Source organism: Schistocerca cancellata, chromosome 3 (assembly GCF_023864275.1).
Source record: "Schistocerca cancellata isolate TAMUIC-IGC-003103 chromosome 3, iqSchCanc2.1, whole genome shotgun sequence".
Taxonomy (NCBI): domain Eukaryota; kingdom Metazoa; phylum Arthropoda; class Insecta; order Orthoptera; family Acrididae; genus Schistocerca; species Schistocerca cancellata.
Genome location: NC_064628.1, coordinates 294,290,028 through 294,315,068, shown reverse-complemented (window position 1 = coordinate 294,315,068; position 25,041 = coordinate 294,290,028). Strand labels below are relative to the sequence as shown.

The 25,041-nt window shown below is 44.4% G+C and overlaps 1 protein-coding gene across 1 annotated transcript in view; it reads right to left on the bottom strand.

The window, feature by feature from the left end:
* The window catches only part of LOC126174993 (uncharacterized), a 397,453-nt gene that overhangs the window by 68,133 nt on the left and 304,279 nt on the right, over window positions 1-25,041 (bottom strand). The window contains exons 6-8 of the mRNA XM_049921476.1: window positions 20,903-21,095; window positions 14,607-14,887; window positions 405-567 (exon numbers count right to left, since the gene is read on the bottom strand). Coding sequence (XP_049777433.1) covers window positions 405-567; window positions 14,607-14,887; window positions 20,903-21,095 — 637 coding nt within the window. The remainder of the gene's footprint in view (window positions 1-404; window positions 568-14,606; window positions 14,888-20,902; window positions 21,096-25,041) is intronic.

The window sequence follows — 25,041 nt, the reverse complement described above, 5'->3', positions numbered from 1 at the left end:
GCACAGTAATCGGCGATTTTGTTTCTGCAAACCACACTACTGCTTGAGCGCACTACTGTGGAGTCGCCATTTTCCCTTCATGCGACCATGCTGCACTCTGGCGACGATACTTGGCACTTCTGACAGGGGAATATAAATTCTTTGAGATGCTCTACAATGTGGTGCATTTTTCACTGTAGTATCTACTGTGGTTTTTCTCTCCTGGGTCCTTGAAATCAGGAAGGTTTGAGTGGAACACCCTGTAAGTAATCTTTTCTTACTGACTTGCCATCGTCGAATCACATGCCTAGGTCACAAGTGAGTCTATCATGTAATCGCACAAGGCATTACACCCAAAAGCTTGTAAAATGCACGTGAATTCGTTTGGGCCTCTGAAAGCGCAGCTGGTGCGGTGCTGTACTCACCGGTGGCCTGGTCCCTCTGGTCGCGCCCGAAGGGCAGCAGCAGCCGCAGCGGCAGCTCAGCCGACGCCAGGGGCTCCGGCAGCTCGTGGTCGGCGCGCACCTGCTGCAGGCACACGTGCACGCCGGCGTCGCTCTCGCACTCGGAGCGCGGCCACGTCCACACCTGCGGCACGCACAGCTCCGTCTCATCCTCACTCCCTCACTCGCTACCTTCTCCTCTCCTCGTCGACGCTCACTCTCTTCTACCTCTCTCCCTCACCCTCTTCATCTTCCTCCTCCTCCTTCCGTCTCCTCTCCTCTGTTTCCTTCCACCTTTTTCCATCTCAGAAAGCCTCCTGTGCAACTCCCTGTTTCTTTCCTGTACTTTCCCCGCCTCTCCTCTAGTTCTCCAATCTCTCCCTCATCCTCCGATGCTTCCGCCCCCCTCTCCCTGCTACGTGCGCACCTGACACAAGCGCTTCTCTCCATCAACCTCATTTTTCTCTCACACTGCTACATCTCCCTGCTACATCTCTCTCTCTCGCCCTTCCACTCTGCTTCCTCTACCTTCCATTTCTTCTCCCCTATTCCACTTCCCTATCTCTGAGAGGTTGTAGCCTCTCCCCGATGTTGTTCAATCTGTATATTGAGCAAGCAGTAAAGGAAACAAAAGAAAAATTCGGAATACGTATTAAAATCCATGGAGAAGAAATAAAAACTTTGAGGTTCGCCGATGACATTGTAATTCTCTCAGAGACAGCAAAGGACTTGGAAGAGCAGTTGAACGGAATGGATAGTGTCTTGAAAGGAGGATATAAGATGAACATCAACAAAAGCAAAACAAGGATAATGGAATGTAGTCGAATTAAGTCGGGTGATGCTGAGGGTATTAGATTAGGAAATGAGACAAAGTAGTAAAGGAGTTTTGCTATTTGGGGAGCAAAATACCTGATGATGGTCGAAGTAGAGAGGATATACAATGTGGACTGGCAATGGCAAGGAAAGCGTTTCTGAAGAAGAGAAATTTGTTAACATCGAGTATTGATTAAGTATTGAGAGTATTTGTATGGAGTGTAGCCATGTATGGAAGTGAAACATGGACGATAAATAGTTTGGACAAGAAGAAAATAGAAGCATTCGAAATGTGGTGCTATAGAAGAATGCTGAAGATTAGATGGGTATATCACATAACTAATGAGGAAGTATTGAATAGGATTGGGGAGAAGAGAAGTTTGTGGCACAACTTGACCGGAAGAAGGGATCGGTTGGTAGGACATGTTCTGAGGCATCAAGGGATCACCAATTTAGTATTGGAGGGCAGCGTGGAGGGTAAAAATCGTAGAGGGAGACCAAGAGAAGAATACACTAAGCAGATTCAGATGGATGTAGGTTGCAGTAGGTACTGGGAGGTGAAGAAGCTTGCACAGGATATAGTAGCATGGAGAGCTGCATCAAACCAGTCTCAGGACTGAAGACCACAACAACAACAACAACATCTCTGAGAGAATTTTGAGCATTTCCCTGTCTCCTTCCTGTCATTCTCCCACCTCTTCATCTCTTCCTCATCTGTCCAGTATCTTTCTCCGCCTCTATCATTTCCTCTTTCTCACCTATTCTTCTCTCTTTCTCCTCCTCCAGCATCCACTCTCGCTCTCATACCCACTCTCACTCTCCCCCGTCCAGCGCTTTGGATCTGCTCTTCCACACACCAGTTACTTTCCTCCTACACTCTTCCTTCTATCTCTACATCTCTCTCTCCTGCACTCCCCACCTATCGCCCTTCTCTATCTGCCTCTCTTTCCATTAACCCCCCTCCCCCCATTACACTATCACATTCTCAAATTAGTAAAGAAGATACTGTAATTGAACGTAATTAATTTGCATGTTTTGAGATTTGGTAATCGGAGTGGCCACAAGAAACTCGCATCAGAAGATACGATTTCTCTAATTTGTTAGGAAAAAGTGAGCACTACAACTTGGTCACAATCAGAATCAATACAGTAGAAAGCATATGCATAGCAGAAGATTACAGTCGACAGGTTTACTGCTAAACATGTCATGACGAAACCGAAGATCCTAGACGAAAGGCTACATTCTGTGCCCGCTTCAAAAGTGCTATCGATGGCAGCTTGCATCACTTCTGTGGAGAGTGTTATAGTTTTACCCTCACCGGAAGTGATGGAGGAGAACAATATGAAAAATAGAGCGCTCACCAAATCGCCATCACCGAAGAGAAACTGGAAGGCTATTTAGTACTTAACGTCTCATCGACGACGAGATCATTAGAGATGGAGCGCAAGTTCGGATTCGAGAAGGACACGAAAGCGAATCGGTCGTGTCGTTTACAAAGGAGCCATCCCAGCATATGCATTAAGCGATTTAGAGAAAGCATGGAAAATCTAAACCAGATCAATCAGGTGATTGTTGAACCATCGCTCTCCCGAAAGTGAGACCAGTCTTACTGCTACGTCCTCTCAGTGCCGACGTTGAAGTATAGTGTTCAAAAATGGTTCAAATGGCTGAGCACTATGGTACTCAACTTCTGAGGTCATCAGTCCCCTAGAACTTAGAACTACTTAAACCTAACTAACCAAAGGACATTACACACATCCATGCCCGCGGCAGGATTCGAACCTGCTACCGTAGCGGTCTCGCGGTTCCAGACTGTAGCGCCTAGAACCACACGTTCACTCCGGCCGGCGAAGTCTAGTGTCAGCAGTATATTATGAGTAGAACTTACAAATCTGCAGGAGGCCAAAGAAACTAGTTCTGTCCATAATAATGAGTAACGCTACTGCTCTAACCGCCGTTGTGGCCGAGCGGTTCTAGGCGCTTCAGTCCGGAACCGCGCTGCTGCTACGGTCGCAGGTTCGAATCCTGCCTCGGGCATGGATGTGTGTAATGTCGTTAGGTTAGTTATGTTAAGTAGTCTAGGGGACTGATGACCTCAGATGTTAAGTCCCATAGTGCTCAGAGCCATTTGAACCATTTGAACTGTTGTAACCTCACTTGTGGACTGCAGCAAGTACATTTTCGACTTGCTGTACAACGTTGCCTACAGACACACAGACGACTGTCCCAACAAGAAAACTGAAAAGAAGATGATGACTCTCCCCAGTGCAACAGGCTTGCTATGCTACGTTCATTACGTTTTTGAAATGGAAAAGCCATTTCATGGATTTACAGGGGACGATCTATGGAGATTTGCGTTTCAGTTTGCAGAGTGGAACAAAATACCGCATCGTTTTAATACATAGTCTAAGATGGCAGGCAAAGACAGTACCTCAACAGTTGGAGGACAAGCTTTTAACAAGATCAACGTAGACTAGTTTTTGATATCCTTAAAACATCACATGAAAAATAATTCAATCCTGTTCGGGTGTTTGTAATGGGGCTGACATCGATGACAGTTAAGTCGGAAAACAGCAGAGTGGTTGCGCTTAAAGGAAGACGCCAAGCCGCTGGCGTTCCTTCAGCCAAAACAGGGTACCTGTCCAATTCCGGAGTGTGTATATCCGCATTGGGCACTTTATTCCGCTACCCTGAAAAAAGTGACCATGATACAGAGATACATCAAAGTAACTGGTACAGGCATGCGTATTGAAATACAGAAATATGTATACAGGCAGAACACAGCGTTGCTGTCGGCAACGCCTACATAAGACAGCAAATGTGTGGCGCGGTTGTTAGATCGGTTACTGCTGCTACAATGGCAGGTTAGCAAGATTTAAGTGAGCTTGAACGTGGTGTTATAGTCGGCGCACGAGCGATGGGACACAGCATATCCGAGGTAGCAATGAAGTGGGGATTTTCCCATACGAGCATTTCACGAGTGTACGGTGACTATCAGGAATCCGGTAAAACATAAAATCTCCGACATCGCTGTAGAGAATCATTCAATATGACATAAATGCAACCCTTCCGCCAATTGCTGCAGTTTAAAGGCTGGGCCATCAACAAGTGTCAGCGTGCGAACCGTTCAACGAACCATCATCGATATGGGCTTTCGGAGCCGAAGGCCCTCTAATGTACTCTTCATGACAGCATGAACCAAAGCTTTACGCCTCGCCCCGGCCCGTCAACACCGACACTGGATCGTTGATGACTTGAAACAAGTTGCCAGGTCGGACGAGTCTCGTTTCAAATTGGATCGAGCTGATGGTCGTGTGCGGGTATGGAGACAACCTCGTGAATCCATGGAACCTGCATGAGCTCGTGGAGACACTGTAATGGTGATGGTGTGTGCAGTTGGAGTGATATGGGACCCCTGATACGTCTAGATATGACTCTGACAGGTAATACGTACGTAAGCATCTTGTCTGATCACCTGCATCGATTCAAGTCCATTGTGCATTTCGACGGACTTGGGCAATTCTAGCATGTCAATGAGACACCCCACATGTCTAGAATTGCTACAGAGTGGCTCCAGGAACACTCTTCTGAGTTTAAACACTACCGCTGGCCACCAAACTCTCCTGACGTGAACATTATTGAGCATATCTGGGATGCCTTGCAACCTGCTATTCAAAAGAGATCTCCACCCCCTTGTACTCTTACGGATCTATGGAAAGCCCTGCAGGATTCATGGTCTCAGTTCCCGGGGGCCCTACATGATATTAGGCAGGTCCACCAGTTTGTTTGGCTGTTCAGTGTATAAGGCTTCAGAAAAATTTATACACGTCCTACTCATTATACACTTTTTTTTTTACTTGTAAATATTCAGTGAAATACCTTATACGTTGAAACTTCCTGGCAGGTTAAAACTATGTGCCGGATCGAGACTAGAACTCGGGACCTTTGTCTTTCGCGGGCAAGTGTTCAACCGACACAGTTTTAGTCTGCCAGGAAGTTTCATGTCAGCGCACTCTCCGCTGAAGAATGAAAATTTCATTCTGGAGCTTATACACTGAACAGTCACATTGTGTGTGTATGTACTAGTGTGTGTGTATGTACCACATGTTATCCTAAACCACTGGACCGATTTCAGCCAAACTTTGTACACATATCCCTTGTTGTCAAACAACAATCTCCGTGGGGGTAAGAACCACCTACCTATCTCAGTTCATGAAACATGTTGTTATAAGCAAAGAGGTATGTGGAAATTTTTCTACTTCTGTGCTACTTACTATGTTCGCAATGAATTTCGCAAACAGGATCCACATGTACCGCTATATACACCAACAAAACTATGTCAGACGTCATAAACAGATACACGTGAAAAGCTGCCGCATTGTGCATGACGTTGAAATTTATTACTTCTTTGCTACTAATTCTATTCGCCACAAATTTTGCAGACTGTATCCACATGTGCGGCTGAATCTACCTTCACAAATATATCATTGCACGATAGATAGTTCAAGAGATATTTCGTAATAAGCACTGAGAGCGTGAAAAAAATGTTGAATCATGCATGACGTCTCACACATTTATTCTCTAGTAGTAGGACACTCCTACAATCGAGTCGACGTAAGGAAATCTCTGACACCTGGCAGCGCTTGTGACAGCTTTCAACTGCGAACCGCAAACGGCTGTAGGCGAAAACAATAGCTGTCTATGAAGAGGCGTTACCACAAAGAGTTTACAAAGTCCCGTTATAGACACGCGAAGCAGACGCGCACAGTTGTCTGGACATGTAACTAGAAATGTTGTTTAAAATCAAGTTCTAATTTAAATAAACATTACATTTGTATTTTGCATTTCGATACTATACTTATACATTTGTAAATTAAGCCTATTTCTTTGTACGTCTGTTTCATAATTCCAAAGGTGTTTTCACGAATACTCGTAAAAAAAAATGTTTTCGATAGTACACTACACAGTTCAGTTTCTCTCTTCGTTTCTAACAGAAAATGTCGAGTTTGTCAGTCAGTGTTAATCATAAATTTGAGACAGTTCACAGCCTGAACTTCGCATAAAAATACACACATCAAAAAAGTTTTGCATCACCTCGGTTCCGAGAGTTCCGGAACCTGTACAGAAAATTGAAATAGAGATCAACATAAACATCTTTTCCGCCCTTTCTATTGGTCATGAAAACCACACACTGCAAGCTGTACCACCATACAGCGAGACCTTCAGAGCTGGTGGTCCAGATTGCTGTACACACCGGTACCTCTAATACCCAGAAGTACGTCTTGCATCGATGCATGCCTGTATTCGTCGTGGCATACTATCCTCATCAAGGCACTGTTGGTCCAGATTGTCCAACTTCTCAACGGCGATTCGGCGTAGATCCCTCGGAGTGGTTGGTGGGTCACGTCGTCCATAAACAGCCCTTTTCAATCTATCCCCGACATGTTCAGAAGGGTTGATGCCTGGAGAATATGTTGGCCACTCTAGTCGAGCGATGTCGTTATCCTGAAGGAAGTCATTCACAAGATGTGAACGATGCGGGCACAAATTGTCCACGAAGGCGAATGCCTCGCCAATATGGTGCCGATATCGGTCGGAAGATGGCATTCACGTATCGCACGGAGCCTTCCATTACCACCAGCGGCGTACGTCGGCCCCACAAAATGTCACCCCAAAACAGCAGGGAGCCTCCACCGTGCTCCACTCGCTGGACAGTGTGTCTAAGGCGTTCAGACTGACCAGGTTACCTCCAAACACGTCTCCGACGATTGTCTCGTTGAAGGCATATGCGACACTCATCGGTGAAGACAACGTGATACCAATCCTGAGCGGTCCATTCGGCATGTTGTTGGGGCTCATCTGTACCGCGCTGCATGGTGTCATGGTTGCATAGATGGACCTCGCCATGGACGTCGGGAGTGAAGTTGCGCATAATGCAGCCTGTTGCGGACAGTTTGAGTCGTAACACGACGTCCTGTGGCTGTATGAAAAGCGTTATTCAACATGGTGGTGTTGCTGTCAAGGTTCATCCGAGCCATAATCCGTAGGTAGCGGTCATGCACTGCAGTAGTAGCTCTTGGGCGGCCTGAGCGAGGCGTGACATCGACAGTTCCGGTCTCTCTGTGCCTCCTCCATGTCCGAACAACATCGCTTTGGTTCACTCTGAGACGCTTGGAGACTTCCCTTGTTGAGAGCCCTTCCTGGCACAAAGTAACAATGCGGACTCGATCGAACCGCGGTATTGGCCGTCTAGGCCTGGTTCAGCTACAGACAATACGAGCCGTGTACCTCCTTCCTGGTTTAACGACTGGAACTAATTGAATGTCGGACCCCCTCCGTCTATCATGCGCTGCCCATGTATAGTTGTTTACATATTGGGGCGGGTTTAGTGATATCTTTGAACCGTCAAAGGGATTGTGTCTGTGATATAATATCCACAGTCAACGTCTATCTTCGGGAGTTCTGGGAACCGGGGTGATGCATACCTTTTTTTTTGATGTGCGTAATTTATTATTTATTACGAGACCAGTAAAGGTTTTTCTGAATGAATATAGCGTACGCTGAACAAACTCTGACGAAACAAGAAAGTGAACCATTTCCACGATAATCTGCCGAAATTACTAGCAACAGAAGTGAAAATACGATTGGCGAACCCACACAAAGAAACAATGCCAGGAAACTCGTTATACATTTCTTTCAGACATATGGCAAAGCGCGTTACGAATAACAAATATCAATACTGAAACACGAAAAAGGAATTACATCATAAATAACATCAAACTAGCTTCAGACATTGCAACTTACGATTGCAAATTACGATACCTATTGCAGCGCAATGCAAAGTCACGTGACTTGCATTCGAGATTCTTCTTTTTATTTATTCGTGTCAGACGTACACTAAAATGAACGCATATACAATACATAAAAAGAAAACTATACTGTATTCACCCAGAATTGGTCAACTTCGATAACACTGCGTGCTGCAGACGTCAAGTCCTTTCTACAGCTGGTTGGGCGTAAGTTACATTTGAAGAGATGCCGGGTTGTCTGCAATTCACCGCATTCGCACAGTGCTGTGTTGGCATTTGGCAGTTGAAAGTTCCATTTAAGGAGATTGTCCCTCGATCTTGCGACTTCGGTCCGTAGTCTGTTCAAGGACTTCCAGATGACCCACTTCTCCATGTGTATTCGAGGTAACGGCGATATAGAACTAGATTTTCATGATTTTCCTAAATCGGTTTAGACAAATTCTGGATTGGTTCCTTCGAAAGGAGACGGTTCGTAGCCGTACTCAATCTGAGACTGTGCTCTAATGACCTCCTTTCTTTCGGTTTGTGATAAGAACAATGAATAAATCAAATATCCTGCAATCGAGTTTTACCGTTTTACGCAGATACTACGTTACGAACAAAAATTCCCATTGTTCAGTTTTGATGTAACCTTCGCAGTACGACAGCAGCAGTCTTTCTGTGATTAACAGATGGCAGGGCCGAATAGTGATGGCGGTTATCGCTGAAACAAACAGTTCTCGGTTGTTGATGTTATAGTAATATTCAGCCCAGAGACTAGCTTGGTGCGGCTCTCCATGCTACTCTAAATACAAGCTGCTTCATCTGCAAGTACATACTGCAACCTACATCCTTCTGAATCTCCTTAGTGTATTCAACTCTTTGTCCCCCTCTACGATTTTTACCCTCCACGCTGCCCTCCAATACTAAATTGGTGATCCCTTGATGCCTCAGAACATGTCCTACCAACCGATCTCTTCTTCTAGTGAAGTTGTGCCATAAATTCCTCTTCTCTCAAATTCTACTCAGTACCTCCTCATCAGTTACGTGATCTACCCATCTAATCTTCAGCATTCTTCTGTAGCACCACATTTCGAAAGATTCTATTCTCTTCTTGTCCAAACTATTTACCGTCCATGTTTCACTTCCATACATGGCTACACTCCATACAAATACTTTCACAAATGACTTCCTGACACTTAAATCTATACTCGATGTTAACAGATTTCTCTTCTTCAGAAACGCTTTCCTTCCCATTGCCAGTCTACATTTTATATCCTCTCTACTTCGACCATCATCAGTTATTTTGCTCCCCAAATAGCAAAACTCATTTACTACTTTAAGTGTCTCATTTCCTAATCTAATTCCCTCAGCATCACCTGACTTAATTCGACTACATTCCATTATCCTCGTTTTGCTTTTGTTGATGTTCATCTTATACCCTCCATTCAAGACACTGTCCATTCCGTTCAACTGCTCTTCCAGGTCCTTTGCTTTCTCTGACAGAATTACAATGTCATCGGCGAACATCAAAGTTTTTATTTCTTCTCCATGGATTTTAATTCCTACTCCAAATTTTTCTCTTGTTTCCTTTATTGCTCGCTCAATATACAGATTGAATAACATCAGAGATAGGCTACAACCCTGTCTCACTTCCTTCTGCCATCTGGTTTCTGTACAAATTGTAAATAGCCTTTCGCTACCTGTATTTTACCCCTGCCACCTTCAAACTTTGAAAGAGAGTATTCCAGTCAACATTGTCAAAAGCTTTCTCTAAGTCTACAAATGCTAGAAACGTAGGTTTGCCCTTCCTTAATCTAGCTTCTAAGATAAGTCGTAGGGTCAGTATTGCCTCACGTGTTCCAACATTTCTACGGAATCCAAACTGATCTTCCCTGAGGTCGGCTTCTACCAGTTTTTCCATTTGTCTGTAAAGAATTCGTGTTAGTATTTTGCAGCCGTGACTTATTAAACTTATAGTTCGGTAATTTTCACACCTGTCAACACTTGTTTCTTTTACTTTTTCGACGCCCGTTTTTACCTGAGTGTTAAAACCACTCAAAATAAACGGGTTCTGAAATATCGACTTTCGGTTACTTATTCCCACTATTTCCTACAATAAATGTAAAAATCGAATGAAGACTGAAAAATTTTATTGCTTCAGCTTCAAGATATATCGTATCAAAATATTAAATAGACAAATAGAAGAACACTTACTCTGTCCTCCATTCTCTGCTTTTCTCAAAAAATGATAAGTGGTTGAATACTACAAAAGATCCCCAGTAGTGTCCCATTGATTCTAATTTTTGGATACTCTGCTCAAAAATAGTGTTACAATCGACGATCATACCACTATCTGGGCATTACGGAAGGGTGAAAAATGTGGTTGAAAAACTATTTTTCATGTTAATTTGTCCCTTTTTAAAAACTACAAGGAGATAAAGGCATATTATGTAAACTAACAGCTGAGCAACATTCTATTTTTATTGTAAACTATAAATGAATTGTTAAGTTTTAAGTTTTCTCCATATATGATGTAAGTTTCTTGTGGCTCCTCCCGTTCTTCATTTTTTTTTAAACAAATGGGGCATTGTAGTTCATTGCTGTCACACTTTGTAAAACGCTTCCAGACTAGGGATAGTGCTATTCTGTGATGCAACTGAAGTCCGATGACAACAGTGAGAAACTACATATAGACTGGACCGGATGGGACAATATCGCACATTGCATGCACACTCTTACCATCCAATAGGCCACGCCACATAGTAACAGGTAGGTTACTGTCTCAGGAATGCTATACCATTCCTGAGGCCATGTGTGTTGCTCGTTTCTTTCGGCATTGTTCTTGAAGTAGCACTGATCACGTTTCCCATTTTACATAACAACGCAGTTTTTCAAACCAATGAAAATTTTATGAACAAAGAAAAAGAAAACACTACATTAGTAGGGAGTCACAAATGGAATCGGCCAATTCAAACAACAAACAAATATTCGGGTATAACCATCAGTACAGAGCGAGGTGGCGCAGTGGTTAGTACACTTGACTCGCATTCTGGAGGACGACGGTTCAATCCCGCGTCCGGCCATCATGATTTAGATTTTCCGTAGTTTCCCTAAATCGCTTCAGGCAAATGCCGGGATGGTTCCTTTCACAGGGCACGGCCGACTTCCTTCACCATCCTTCCCTAATCCAATGAGACCGATGACCTCGCTGTTTGGTCTCTTCCCCCAAATCAATCCAATCGATTAACCATCAGTAGGGATATGAAATGAAACGGTTAGAAGGGTTCAGTCGTTGATAAAGCATATGGCAGACTTTAGTTTATTGAACGGATATTAGGAAAATGTAATTAGTCTACTAAGGATATACCTTAAAAAATACCCATGCGACCCATCCTATACAACTGTTCCAGTGTGTTGGACTTATAGAGAATATGACTAATTGAACGTATACAAAGAAGGGCAGCACAGGTGATCATAGGTTGGTTTTATTCGTGGAAGAACGTCACGGAGGTGATGAAGGAAGTGAACTGGCAGACGCTTGAAGATAGACACAAATTATCCAAATAAAGCCTGCTTACAAAATTTCAAGATCTAAAACGAAACTTCCTGGAAGATTTAAACTGTGTGCCGGACCGCGACTCGAACTCGGGACCTTTGCCTTTCGCAGTCAAGTGCTGTACCATCTGCGCTGCCCAAGCACGACTCACGAACCCGTCCTCACAGCTCCAATTCCGCCAGTACCTCGTCTCCTACCTTCCAAACTAAATAGGAGCTCTTCTGCGAACCTTGCAGAACTAGCACTCCTGGGAGAAAGGGTATTGCGGAGACATGGCCTATCCACAGCCTAGGGGATGTTCCCAGAATGAGATTTTCACTCTGCAGCGGAGTGTGCGCTTATATGAAACTTCCTGGCAGATTAAAACTGTGAGGACGGATCGTGAGTCGTGCTTGGGTACCTCACACGGAAGAGCACTTCTCCGCGAAAGGCAAAGGATCCGACTTCGAGTCTCGGTCCGGCACACAGTTTTAAACTGCCAGGAAGTTTCACATTAGCACACACTCCCCTGCAGAGTGAAAATCTCATTTTCAAGATCTAGGTTTAAATGAGTAATGAAGGAGTACACACTATCCAATCATATTTATCCGGACATGCCTATGTAATGCGGAATTGGCCATTAGATGTCACGAGAGTTGAACCCACCAGTTTAATAGAAGGTGGGGAGTATTTTCTTGTCAGTAGAGAAACAGTAAAAGCAGAATGGGTCAATGAAGAGAGCTCAGTGTCTCAGAACCTGAACTAGTCCTCGAATGTTACCTGAGTAACAGTCTGCCCCGATAGCTGAATGGTCAGCGTGACGGATTGCCGTCCTACGGGCCCGGGTTCGATTCCCGGCTGGGTCGGGGATTTTCTCCGTTCAGGGACTGGGTGTTGTCTTCATCATCATTTCATCCCCATCCAGCGCGCAGGTTGCCCATGTGGCGTCGACTGTAAGAAGACCTGCACCAAGGTGGCCGGACCTGCCCCGTAAGGGGCCTCCCGCCCAATGACGCCAAACGCTCATTTCCATTTGCCTGAGTAACAAATCCACCAGGGACATTTCAACCCTTCTACAGCTGCCAGGTCGAATGTTGGTCATGTGACTGCGAATCAGAAATGTGAAGAAACGACCACAGCTAAATTAGTAGGAGGCAGACTTCATGTTCTGGTGGACAGGACCCGTCGCGCATCGTGGAGGGTGTTTGTACAGAATTACTTGAAATAAGCGGAAATGATCACTCGTGAGTTCAAGAGTCCTACCAGCAATCTAGCTAACACAACGACTGTGTGTGGGGAGTTAAAAAGAATGCAGTACAATGGTAGAACAGATTCTCCAAAGTCACGCATGTCTGCAGTCAGTGCTTAGCGAAGCTTGAGGTGGCCTAATGAGCGACGTGACTGGACAACTGATGACTGGAAAAAGAGTGACTTGGAATGATGGATAATGCTATATCCAGTGGCAATCCTACGGAAGGGTTTGGTTTGGCGAATGCCTGGAGAACGTTACCTACCGTCATGTGTAGTGTCAACAACGGAGCACGGAGTAGACTGTGTTTTGGGTGTTATCCTCATAATGAGCTCAAGAGAACGCTAAATGCGCAAGGATATTAATACGTTTTACAGCACTGTGTGCTGCATACAGCAGAGGAACAGTTCGGAGACGATAACTGATTGCATCAGGATTATAATCCATAATGTCATAAAGCAACATCAGTAAGGCAATGGTTCGTGGACAACATCATTCCTGAAATCGACTGACCTGCCCAGACTTCCGACGGAAACCCAGCGGAACACTATTGGGGTGGGCTGGAACGTCACCTTCGCTCCAAGCCCAAGCGTCAGACATCACTACTTTCTCCGGTTTCGGCTCTTGAGAAAGCCTGGGCTGCCATTCCACCACAGACATTCAGACACCTGACGAGAGCGGCCGTACCAGAATTCAAACTGCCATAAAGGCGAAGGGCGGACACAGCTCATATTCATGTCCACTAACAGGTGTCTGGATACTTTTGACCCTATAGCATACTGAAAGACCTTCACATCACTCCCATAGGGCTCGCGAAGACAAGATTAGACAAGATAGAACACACGCAAAGGCGTTTAAACAATTATTCTTCATGAGCACCGTACAGGAATTGACTGATGAAGCCCTAATACGAGGGTTCTTCGGAAAGTAAGGAACGATCGGTCGCGAAATGGAAACTACAGTGAAAATCAAAACTGTTTTCTTTGCACATTTAGCTACACCTTCCAGGTACTTCTCTACATAGTCGCCGCTCCGACTTAGACATATGTCGGAGCTTTATACTAAATTTCCGACACCATTGTCATAGAAGGAAACCGCCTGTGGTTTCCGATAATTCTCTACACTGGTGTATAGCGGTTAGCCTGCGCCCAAGTGTTGCCTTCGTATCCAGCATTTCATGTGAACAGAGATGATTCTCAGGACGAGCCAATTAAGGCGTGTTGTGAGTGATCGAACACTTCCCATCGAAAAGACTGCAGGAGCGTCTTCACTGCCCCTGCAGAGTGCGGCTGAGAATTGCCATGAAGAAGGAAGTGCGTGGCAGTTGTGATAGGTGGGCTGCATTCATTAAGGCGAAGCATCTCAGTGGGCCCTCCTACTTGGCGGGAGACATTCTTGTTCTAGGCACCTTTACTCGCTCACAGTGCGCTCACAAATGAAAAGAGCATCTTGATGCGATCGACGGGTATATTAGAAACACTGCCCAAAAAATATGTGAAAAGCCTCGTCGGATTCTCACAGTGGTTTCCATTTCACAACCGATCGTTCCTCACCTCCCGAATATCCCTCGTAAGTGGCACAATGGGACATACCCTCTGCCATGCACTTCACAATGGTTTGCAGGGTATAGATGCAAATGTTGCTGTAAACAGTCAAAATTGCCTGCCAGTGTCAATTAGAGAATTCCTGCAGTTGAGGGCACAATATATTTTGTTTTCATAGATGACAGAGGTGTTATATAAAGGAAGAGTAGAAGAGAACCGAATGGCGTGTTTGCTGGTGCAGGCGATACTAACCGTGACGTTGAAGGGTGCAGTCTCTGGCTCCTCGCTGTGTTCGACGGCTAGCTCCGTGGGAGGAGTAGGCGAAGGCTTCTCTAGGCCCACGCCCTCCATATCGATACTGTTGGTCTCGACCTCGTCGTGGTCGTGGTCGTGGTCGTCGCTGACGGGGTCTCTGTACCGCAGCAGGGCGGCGCTGTGCAGCTGTTGGGAGCCACAGCCAGGTACTGTGTTGGCCAGGACGCGGTACGTGCCGTCTGCGTGCTCCGTGCGGATCACCACGTCGGTGCGCTCACCTGCGTCCCAATCAAGAAACGCAAATGTAGCTCGCTCACCGTTGTGTACACGTGTCACAATGCTAAGCCAAACATGTCACTGTGGGTAAGAGCGGGGCCTCGAGAAAGAATGTCAGAGCGTGTGTTTTGTATCAGTGTAATAAATATATTCCATCCCTAAATAAATCGTTCCAAAATAAATAAAGTACACTCCTTCCTCTCTCCACTGGCCCAGCACTGGTAGAGTCCTTTTCCCACGAATCACTAGGAGGATGTGGCGGTCGGGTGACTTAGGTTAATCCAAGTGTCCTTTCTTTCACACCATTTTCTTAGCTTAGTAGAGATTGGCGAACTGACTTTTCCTTACCACCAAAATTCAAACTTGGCGCCAGTTCCTAGGAAGAGGTGGAGATCGGGTGACTTAGGTTAGTGGGGGTAGCTCAGGTGACCTATCTTCCTGTGATTTTCTTAGGTTAGTAGAGGTGTGGTGCATTATCCTGTTGGAATTTGAACTTTCCGCTGGGGGGCGTGGCTGAGGGGCATTTCTATGGGGGGGGGGGGGGCGGACACTTTCCTGCCATCTTAGATAGTGGTACTTTTGTTCAGAAACCGCCTTGGGGTTGGTTGACGTAATGGCCGCCACCTTGGATGATGTCATCAACTGACATCACAGCTGCCATCTTGGATGACGTCATCAACTGACGTCAGTTGATGACGTCATCGCCGCTATCTTGGATAACGGTACTTTGGCGCAGAACGGCCTTACTGCAATACTGTCAGAGAGATCTACTGATTTTTTTATTCGCTTCAGTTATGTCTCAAAAAATGTGTTTTTGGCAGTTACGTTTAACACACACATTGCAAAAACCGTCAAAATGTAGCTCCAGAAACAAAATCAAATTTGCAAACAACCGACTTAACCAAGCAAACATCATTAGCAAGCAAGGCACTAGTTAGCAATTGAAGGTAAAGGTACATGTTTAACGTCCATATTTCATTTAATCGTTCGAGAAAATTCCTAGCTGAAGACATTTATGTTACCACATTTTACCCTCTAGCGAGACAGACTTGGCATATCAAGAACTGTTAGTGCTAAAAATAAAGTATCTTTAACAATATCAGATAGTTAGTACTAAATGTCGATTAAGGTCGCATCAAAGCATAATAAAGAGATAACGAAGTGGGGAAGGTTTAACCACTCTGTTGATACCCTTTCCCTGTGAACAGTTGTGTGTGGGAATCAACGACTCCCTTAATCCGCGTACACTGCCACTGTAAACATGTTTCTGTTGGATAACTCCATGCAGTGTATTGTAACATGTGTCATACTTTGGTTCTTGTCTCTTTCCACAATGGGGTTCAAATGGCTCTGAGCACTATGGGGCTTAACATCTGAGGTCATCAGTCGCCTAGAACTTAGAACTACTTAAACCTAAATAACCTAAGGACATCACACACATCCATGCCCGAGGCAGGATTCGAACCTGCGACCGTAGCTGTCGTGCGATTCCAGACTGAAGCGCCTAGAACCGCTCGGTCACCCGGCCGGCTTTCCACAATGAGGGGCAAACATTATCTCGTGGTGTATTCGCATCGTCTGCTACACTCTGTTTAAAGACAAGGAACTGTAATGATATGTCGTGCTCCATTATTAATACCAGGGCAACGGCCTAGCCACAGTGGATACACCGGCTCCCGTGAGATCACCGAAGTTAAGCGCTGTAGGGCGTGGCCGGCACTTGGATGGGTGACCATCCAGCCGCCATGTGCTGATGCCATTTTTCGGGGTGCACTCAGCCTCGTGATGCCAATTGAGGAGCTACTCGACCGAATAGTAGCGGCTCCGGTCAAAGAAATCCATCCTAACGACCGGGAGAGCGGTGTGCTGACCACACGCCCCTCCTATCCGCATCCTCATTGAGTATGACACGGCGGTCGGATGGTCCCGATGGGCCACTTGTGGCCTGAAGACGGAGTGCTATTATTAATACCAGAAGGTTCACGCGAACAAAAGAAAGGCGTCGTCGTCGTTGGACTAAGCCACACTACACGATAACTGGCAGGAATAACTTAATATGGGAGCTGGACAGTGATTCTACTGTTATGTATGTGCAGGCCATTTCTCCATCAGTGACTGTCCGTGTGTTGTTCGCAAGTTAAGTCCTGTTTCTGGAAGATTAACTGCATATATTTTGTAGCGATGCGCTAATTCTTGTATGTACAAACAGTACCTTTGGTTGGAAACATCAGTATTTTGGTATGATTTGGTTATTATTTCTAACAATGCACTCGTTTTAAAACATAAACTATGACATTAGTGAATCCAAAAACGTAGTGGTGGCTCAGCAGGGTTTTATCTACCGCGGTATGGTATTTCTTATACATACAGTACATTTTGTTGGAAATCGGCAAAACTGCAATGCCTATAATATTTACTGTGGCGTCACTAATATGTCATGATTTCATTATTTCTACGAATTTATTCGTTCCTAGCGCATATCCTATGACATAAAACACACACACGAACACACACATCTACAGCTACATGGATACTCGGCAAATCACATTTAAGTGCCTGGCAGAGGGTTCATCGAACCACTTTCACATTTCTCTATTATTCCAATCTCGTATAGCGCAAGGAAAGAATGAACCTCTATATCTTTCCGTACGAGCTCTGATTTCCCTTATTTTATCGTGGTGATCGTTCCTTCCTGTGTCGGTCGGCTCAACAAAATATTTTCGCATTCGGAGGAGAAAGTTGGTGATTGGAATTTCGTAAGAAGATTCCGTCGCAACGAAAAACGCCTTTCTTTTGACGATTTCCTGCCCAATTCCTGTATCATTTCTGTGACACTCTCTCCCATATTTCGCGATAATACAAAACGTGCTCCTTTCTTTGAACTTTTTCGATGTACTCCGTCAGTCCTATCTGGTAAGGATCACACACCGCGCAGCAGTATTCTAAACGAGGACGGACAAGCGTAGTGTAGGCAGTCTCCTTAGTAGGTCTGTTACATTTTCTAAGTGTCCTGCCAATAAAACTGTCTTTGGTTAGCCTTCCCCACAACATTTTCTGTGTGTTCCTCTCAATTTAAGTGGTTCGTAATTGTAATACCTAGACATTTGGTTGAATTTACGGCTGTTAGATTAGACTGATTTATCGTGTAACCGAAGTTTAACGAGTTCCTTTTAGCACTCTTGTGGGTGACATCACACTTTTCGTTATTCAGGGTCAACCGCCACTTTTCGCACCATTCAGATATTTTTTCTAAATCGTTTTGCAGTTTGTTTTGATCTTCTGATGACTTTATTAGTCGATAAACGACAGCGTCATCTGCAAACAACCGAAGAAGGCTGCTCAGATTGTCTCCCAGATCGTTTATATATATAAGGAACAGCAAAGGGCCTATAACACTACCTTGGGGAACGCCAGAAATCACTTCTGTTTTACTCGATGACTTTCCGTCAATTACTACGAATTGTGACCTCTCTGACAGGAAATCACAAATCCAGTCACATAACTCAGACGATATTGCATAAGCACGCAATTTCAATACGAGCCGCTAGTGTGGTACAGTGTCAAAAGCCTTCCGGAAATCCAGAAATACGGAATCGATCTGAAATCCCTTGTCAATAGCACTCAACACTTCATGTGAATAAAGAGCTAGTTGTGTTTCACAGGAACGATGTTTTCTAAACCCGTGTTGACTGTGTGTCAATAGACAGTTTTCTTCGAGGTAATTCATAATGTTCGAACACAATATATGTTTTGATCTTCTGATGACTTTATTAGTCGATAAACGACAGCGTCATCTGCAAACAACCGAAGACGGCATAAGCAATTCGGATATTCTGGACACATACTGGGATTGACTGTGACTATCATGAAATCGACACAATGTGATGTTGACGTTACGTTGATAACAATAGGTCACACTCACGTAATTGGACGAAGTAAGTAAAATTTGGGAAATATACAAAAAACGTGAAAAAATGATAGTACTTAGTCTGTATGGGGGTGCTCTCTGCAGCCGCCTCGAATGACGAAAACCACATCTAATATTAAATAGTTATTAACAAATAGAACTCCAGTGACATGAATTAAAGTAATTGCAGTAATTTGTTATTAAGAAATAGATACAGGCTGGACCTCCCCCTATGCTGCACAGCTCCAGTGTGAAGCTACATACTCAACTGCCCCAATTGTAAAAGATTAAGGTGGGGTGGGGGTGCTTGAATCTCATTGGTCCAGTGGGAGGAGGGGGGTGGAGGGGTGGAGTTGTCCTGGATGATCTTGAAAAATTGCTGGTGTTTTCTTGGGGAGAGGGGAGTGGGGGGGGGGGATGACCTCTGTTGTTACCCTACTGGGCATTAAAATTGCTACACCACGAAGATGACGTGTTACAAACGCGAAATTTAACCGACAGGAAGAAGATGTTGTGATATGCAAATGATTAGCTTTTCAGAGCATTCATACAAGGTTGGCGCCGGTGGCGACACCTACAACGTGCTGACATGAGGAATGTTTCCTACCGATTTCTCATACACAAACAGCAGTTGACCGGCGTTGCCTGGTGAAACGTTGTTGTGATGCCTCGTGTAAGGAGGAGAAATGCGTACCATCACATTTCCGACTTTGATAAAGGTCGGATTTTAGCCTATCGCGATTGCGGTTTATGGTATCACGACATTGCTGCTCACGTTGGTCGAGATCCAATGACTGCTAGCAGAATATGGAATAGGTGGGTTCAGGAGGGTAATACGGAACGCCGTGCTGGATCCAAAAGACCTCGTATCACTAGCATTCGAGATGACAGGCATCTTATCCGCATGGCTGTAACGGATCGTGCAGCCACGTCTTGATCCCTGAGTCAACAGATGGGGACATTTGCAAGACAACAACCATCTGCGCGAACAGTTCAACGACGTTTGCAGCAGCATGGACTATCAGCTCGGAGACCGTGCCTGCGGTTACCCCTGACGCTGCAGCACAGACAGGAGCGCCTGCGATGGTGTACTCAACGACGAACCTGGGTGCACGAATGGCAAAACGACATTTTTTCGGATGAATCCAGGTTCGGATTACAGTATCACGATGGTCGCATCCCTGTTTGCCGACATCGCGGTGAACGCACATTGGAAGCGTGTATTCGTCATCGCCATACTGGCGTATCACCCGGCGTGATGGTATGGGGTGCCATTGGTTACACGTCTCGGTCACCTCTTGTTCGCATTGACGTCACTTTGAACAGTGGACGTTACATTTCAGATGTGTTACGACCCGTGGCTCTACCCTTCATTCGATCCCTGCGAAACCCTGCATTTCAGCAGGATAATGCACGACCGCATGTTGCAGGTCCTGTAGGGCCTTTCTGGATACAGAAAATGTTCGAGTGCTGCCCTGGCCAGCACATTCTCCAGATCTCTCATCAATTGAAAACGTCTGGTCAATGGTGGCTGAGCAACTGGCTCGTCACAATACGCCAGTCACTACTCTTGATGAACTGTGGTATCGTGTTGAAGCTGCTTGGGCAGCTGTACCTGTACACGCCATCCAAGCTCTAGTTGACTCAATGCCCAGGCGTATCAAGGCCGTTATTACGGCCAGAGGTGGTTGTTCTGGGTACCGATTTCTCAGGATCTATACACCCAAATTGCGTGAAAATTTAATCACATGTCAGTTCTAGTATAATGTATTTGTGCAATGAATATCCGTTTATCATCTGCATTTCTTCCTGGTGTAGCAATTTTAATGGCCAGTAGCGTAGTTCTCACCCGTGTAAGGAAGTCCTTATCAGTGACCTTGTGATAAGATCGGTATCTAAGCTCGTGGAAATCGTGCTAATCTAATCGCGTTCCGTTGCGACGAAGCTAACCGCTTTGTTTCTGTAGGGGTGTGGAGTGACCACGCGCCTGTAGACTGCTCTCAGTCGCTGAGTGCTTGTCCGCGCGGTAGCGTGTGAGACGTAATTACGCTGTCGCCTTCGGCAGTGCTCTAGTGGGTCTGTGTACAGGTGGAGAAGCGAGGTGACTCACCAGAGGCGAGCACGGCGGAGGTGGCGAGCTGCGGCTTGACGGGCGCGCCGTCCAGCGCCACGAGCAGCATGCGGTGGCCCTCGACGGTGACGTTGACCGCGCAGTGCCCGCCGCCGCCGGCGTTCACCACGCGGAACCGGTAGCGGCGGCCCGCCGACACCCAGAACGTGTGCAGAGGCAGGTCCCCGGAGCCCTGGTGACACACCCGTTTTGCTGTTTTAGGATGGACAAGTAGCACTCCCCGTGCACGGAAACAGTATGGCAAGTGCCCCGTCAATTACAGTGGAACCTTATTAACGTGGATCATGTTTTTTTTTTACACTGCAAATATCAGTATTTGTTACTTCCTACGTAACAGCGGCAACATTTTACAACGAGAGTCACTGAATTAAAATTCATTCCATCGCCACAAACAGATCCTGGAAAGGTGTCGGTCAACAAGTCGACATTTAGAGAAACAGTAATATTAGGAATTGAGTCCGCCTTGATGCAAAACACCTTGTTATTCGTTTATTTCTTTACTATCCCAAACTAGTTTCGGCGACAAATATCACCATCATCAGTGGTTTCTTTTTAAATCTAAGGCATGCAGAAAATGGCATGATTGTAAAAACACAGTAAAACATTACATTTTTACAATTCGTCTTTTGAAATATAGTCTGTGACTGGTACCGATATGTGGATGACATAATCTGTCTTGTAGGTGAAACACATAACACGATAGAAGAGCTACACAGTAACATCAACACAGTACACCCACAAATCCACTTCACAATGGAAGTAGAAAACAACAAGAAACTAAATTTCTTGGATCTTACAATCACAAGAGACAACTACCAACGTGAATTCTCCATCCACAGAAAACCCACATCCACAAGCACTGTTATCCACAGTTCATCCAACCACCCGACAGTGTATAAATATGCCAGTTTCACACACATGCTCCACAGGATAAACAGAACAACTCTTAAACCAGAAAACTACACGCAGGAACAAATTGCTGTTGAAAACGACCACAAAACAGACATCATAAACAAACTCAACAACAAGGTAAAACGGAAACATGCAGTACACACAGACAACACAGCAGACCACACCACTTCAGAAAAAAAGAGAAAGATGGTTCACACTGACATAAAATAACAAAATAGCGCATAGAATAGGGAACATCTTGAAAAAGCAAGAGATCCCAATAACATTCAGAATAAACAATACAGTTCAGAAAAGACTAAGACCAGTCACAAAAACCTGAGACAAATTCAGCAACGCTGGAATAGATCAACTCACTTGCAACTCTTGTCAGGCCCACTACATAGCACAAACAAGCAGAAATTTCCGAACGAGGTACACAGAGCACATGAGAGTGACAGCACATATTCAACTTTTGGAGAACACCTAATGAACAAAAACCGTAACCCCACTAATATCAAAAACGATCTACGCATTCTGAGAAACAGCAACAGTCTATACCGACAACTAACAACAGAAGAAAATTACTACATACAAAAGGCTATAGTCGAAAGGAAAAATGTAATAAATTAAAACACAACACTCTGCAACAACACACTCTTTACCGCTCTGAGAGGACTGACCAAGGGCACACAACAGAAAGCACACACAAGCAAAAGAACCACTTCCACATCACACACAGAGACATAAATAATGAACAGAAGTCGTCGTAATTCACGCTACAGTTTTTCATAGCCTTTCTCGCCACATGCGATACGCCTCTCGCGACATATGCGAACAGCAAGATGGCGTAATATTCTGGATCAGAAACAAAGAGCAAAAGTTTTATTTTTCTGTGTATAAAAGCAGCCACATATCATCCAACGAACGTGAGTACACGAATAGCTAAGCAACAGCTCATTACACACCAAATAACTGGTTTCCACAACACCACCACAATCCCAAGTATATACTGCTGACTTACGAAGTTCACCTTTTAGTATTTATTTACTGACAGCCGCTCACATGGTTTGCAGATGACATGATGTTCGCTAAGTAAAAAGACGGCAACAGAAAAAAGAACACAGAAAAATATGTCGCAAACAGCACCAATAATTGCTTAAAACATGCTGTAACATACAATTAATAAGGTAGTAAGAAAGTATCAATAGAAAACTATATTTCAATCGACGAATTGTGAAAATGTTGTACTGTTTTACTGTGTTTGTACAATCATGCCATTTTCTGCATGTTTTAGATTAAAAAAAAACCACTGATGATGGTGATATTTGTCGCCGAAACTAGTTTGGGATAATACAGAAATAAACGAATAACAAGGTGTTTTGCATCAAGGCGGACTCAATTTCTGATATTACTGTTTTTCTATGGAAACTCGGACCAAATGGAAGAGTTCCAAGATAACATTATTAAGTCGACATTTAACTTTACTGTACCGTACTGCCACGTGTATTGCGACCGTAAAATGACGTCAAAGAGAAAGAAAGTGGTAGTCTCCATGAGCAGGATGCTAGATGCATTGCGCAGGACAGATGAAGGGGAATTGTTCAAAAACATTGCTGCTGGATCTGGAATTGAAGAGTATGAAAATGATGCTCCGATATAGGTGTTATAAACGTAAATCGGTGGCTGTAAAATGACAATGACGCTGGCTGCAGTTTGATCTTTCATTACGAAATCAAGCCATTTCGTGTCCTGCAGACAGTGACGGCAGTGTGGTGGATTAGCTGACGAAGCTGGTACTTAGTCTGAAAACATTGTGATACATACAGAGTCAACAATGCAGGTGGGCAAAATAATGGTTCGCGCGGGATTAACCGAGCGGTCTGGGGCGCTGCAATCATGGACTGAGCGGCCTCCCTCGGGCATGTGTGTGTGTGTGTGTGTGTGTGTGTGTGTGTGTGTGTGTGTGTGCGCGCGTGTGTCTCCTTAGGATAATTTAGGTTAAAGTAGTGTGCAAGCTTAGAGACTGATGACCTTAGCAGATAAGTCCCGTAAGATTTCACACACGTTTGAACATTTTGAACAAAATAATAGTTCATCTGGAATGCCAGGCAGTAACAACGTTCGGCCGAACTACTGCAGGTGAGAAGCCTGCATAATGGTGTCGCGCATAAATGATGTACGAATCTGGCTCATAAGAAAAGTACTGATTTTTCAGTGTAAAAACACACAATTATTTCAATACCTGATCAAGTATAATTCTGATTAAGTATAATTTTTGTGCCGTTACGTGAAAGTAAATATATCATGTATGTTTATCACATATCATTCTAATTTCCTCTGACTTTCCAGATTATCTGAATGACCTATCGTCCCACCCTAATCCGCATCAACGAGGTTCCACTACAATCAAACAACAGGCATTAGAGAGAGGGGAAACAAAGCATAGTACTGTGCTTTATTCTCATATACTAATTCAACAAATAAAAGGAGTTTCAAGTAAAATGCATTTTTTTTAAATAGTCACTACAATACGTAATTTCTTAGCGCTTGAACACTAAAAGGGGGACAACATGACATTGCTACCAAACTATCGTAAATTTTGCTATTCCAGTTTTATTAAAAGGAAATCATAAATTATAGGTTATGCACTCGTTAGTTAAAATTATTAGATCACCGGTGGCATGTTACATACCAAATTAAGTGCAAAAGGTCCTGTTCTGTACCCTGTCCCAATCGTAAATTTTATGTGGATTTAGTAATGTAGGGTTAAATAACATAACCACACAATATTTTCTTAAATAATAGTAGTCAGTTTAACGTCATTCTCCTTTCACGAACAATGGACTTTGAGATGGAATGGTGGTTTGCTTACTTCAACGATGCAGATATCCATACTATATGTGCAAACACACCTGCAGATTCTCTTCGATGTTCTGAAGGTAGTAGAAAATAAAATAAGGGGAACGAAAGGTTATCTGCAACTTGTACAGAAACTAGGACGCAGTTTATGCGTTGAAGGATGTGGAAGGGAAGTAATACCTGAGAAGGTGGTGCGAGACGGTTTTAGCCTATACCCGATGTTATTCAGCTCATACATTGAGAAAGCTGTGAAGGAAACAAATAGGAAATTTGGAAATGGAATTAAAATTCAGGAAGGAGAAATGAATTCTAAGATTAGCGATGACATTGTAATTCTGTCGTACATTGTAAAGGATATGGAAGATCAG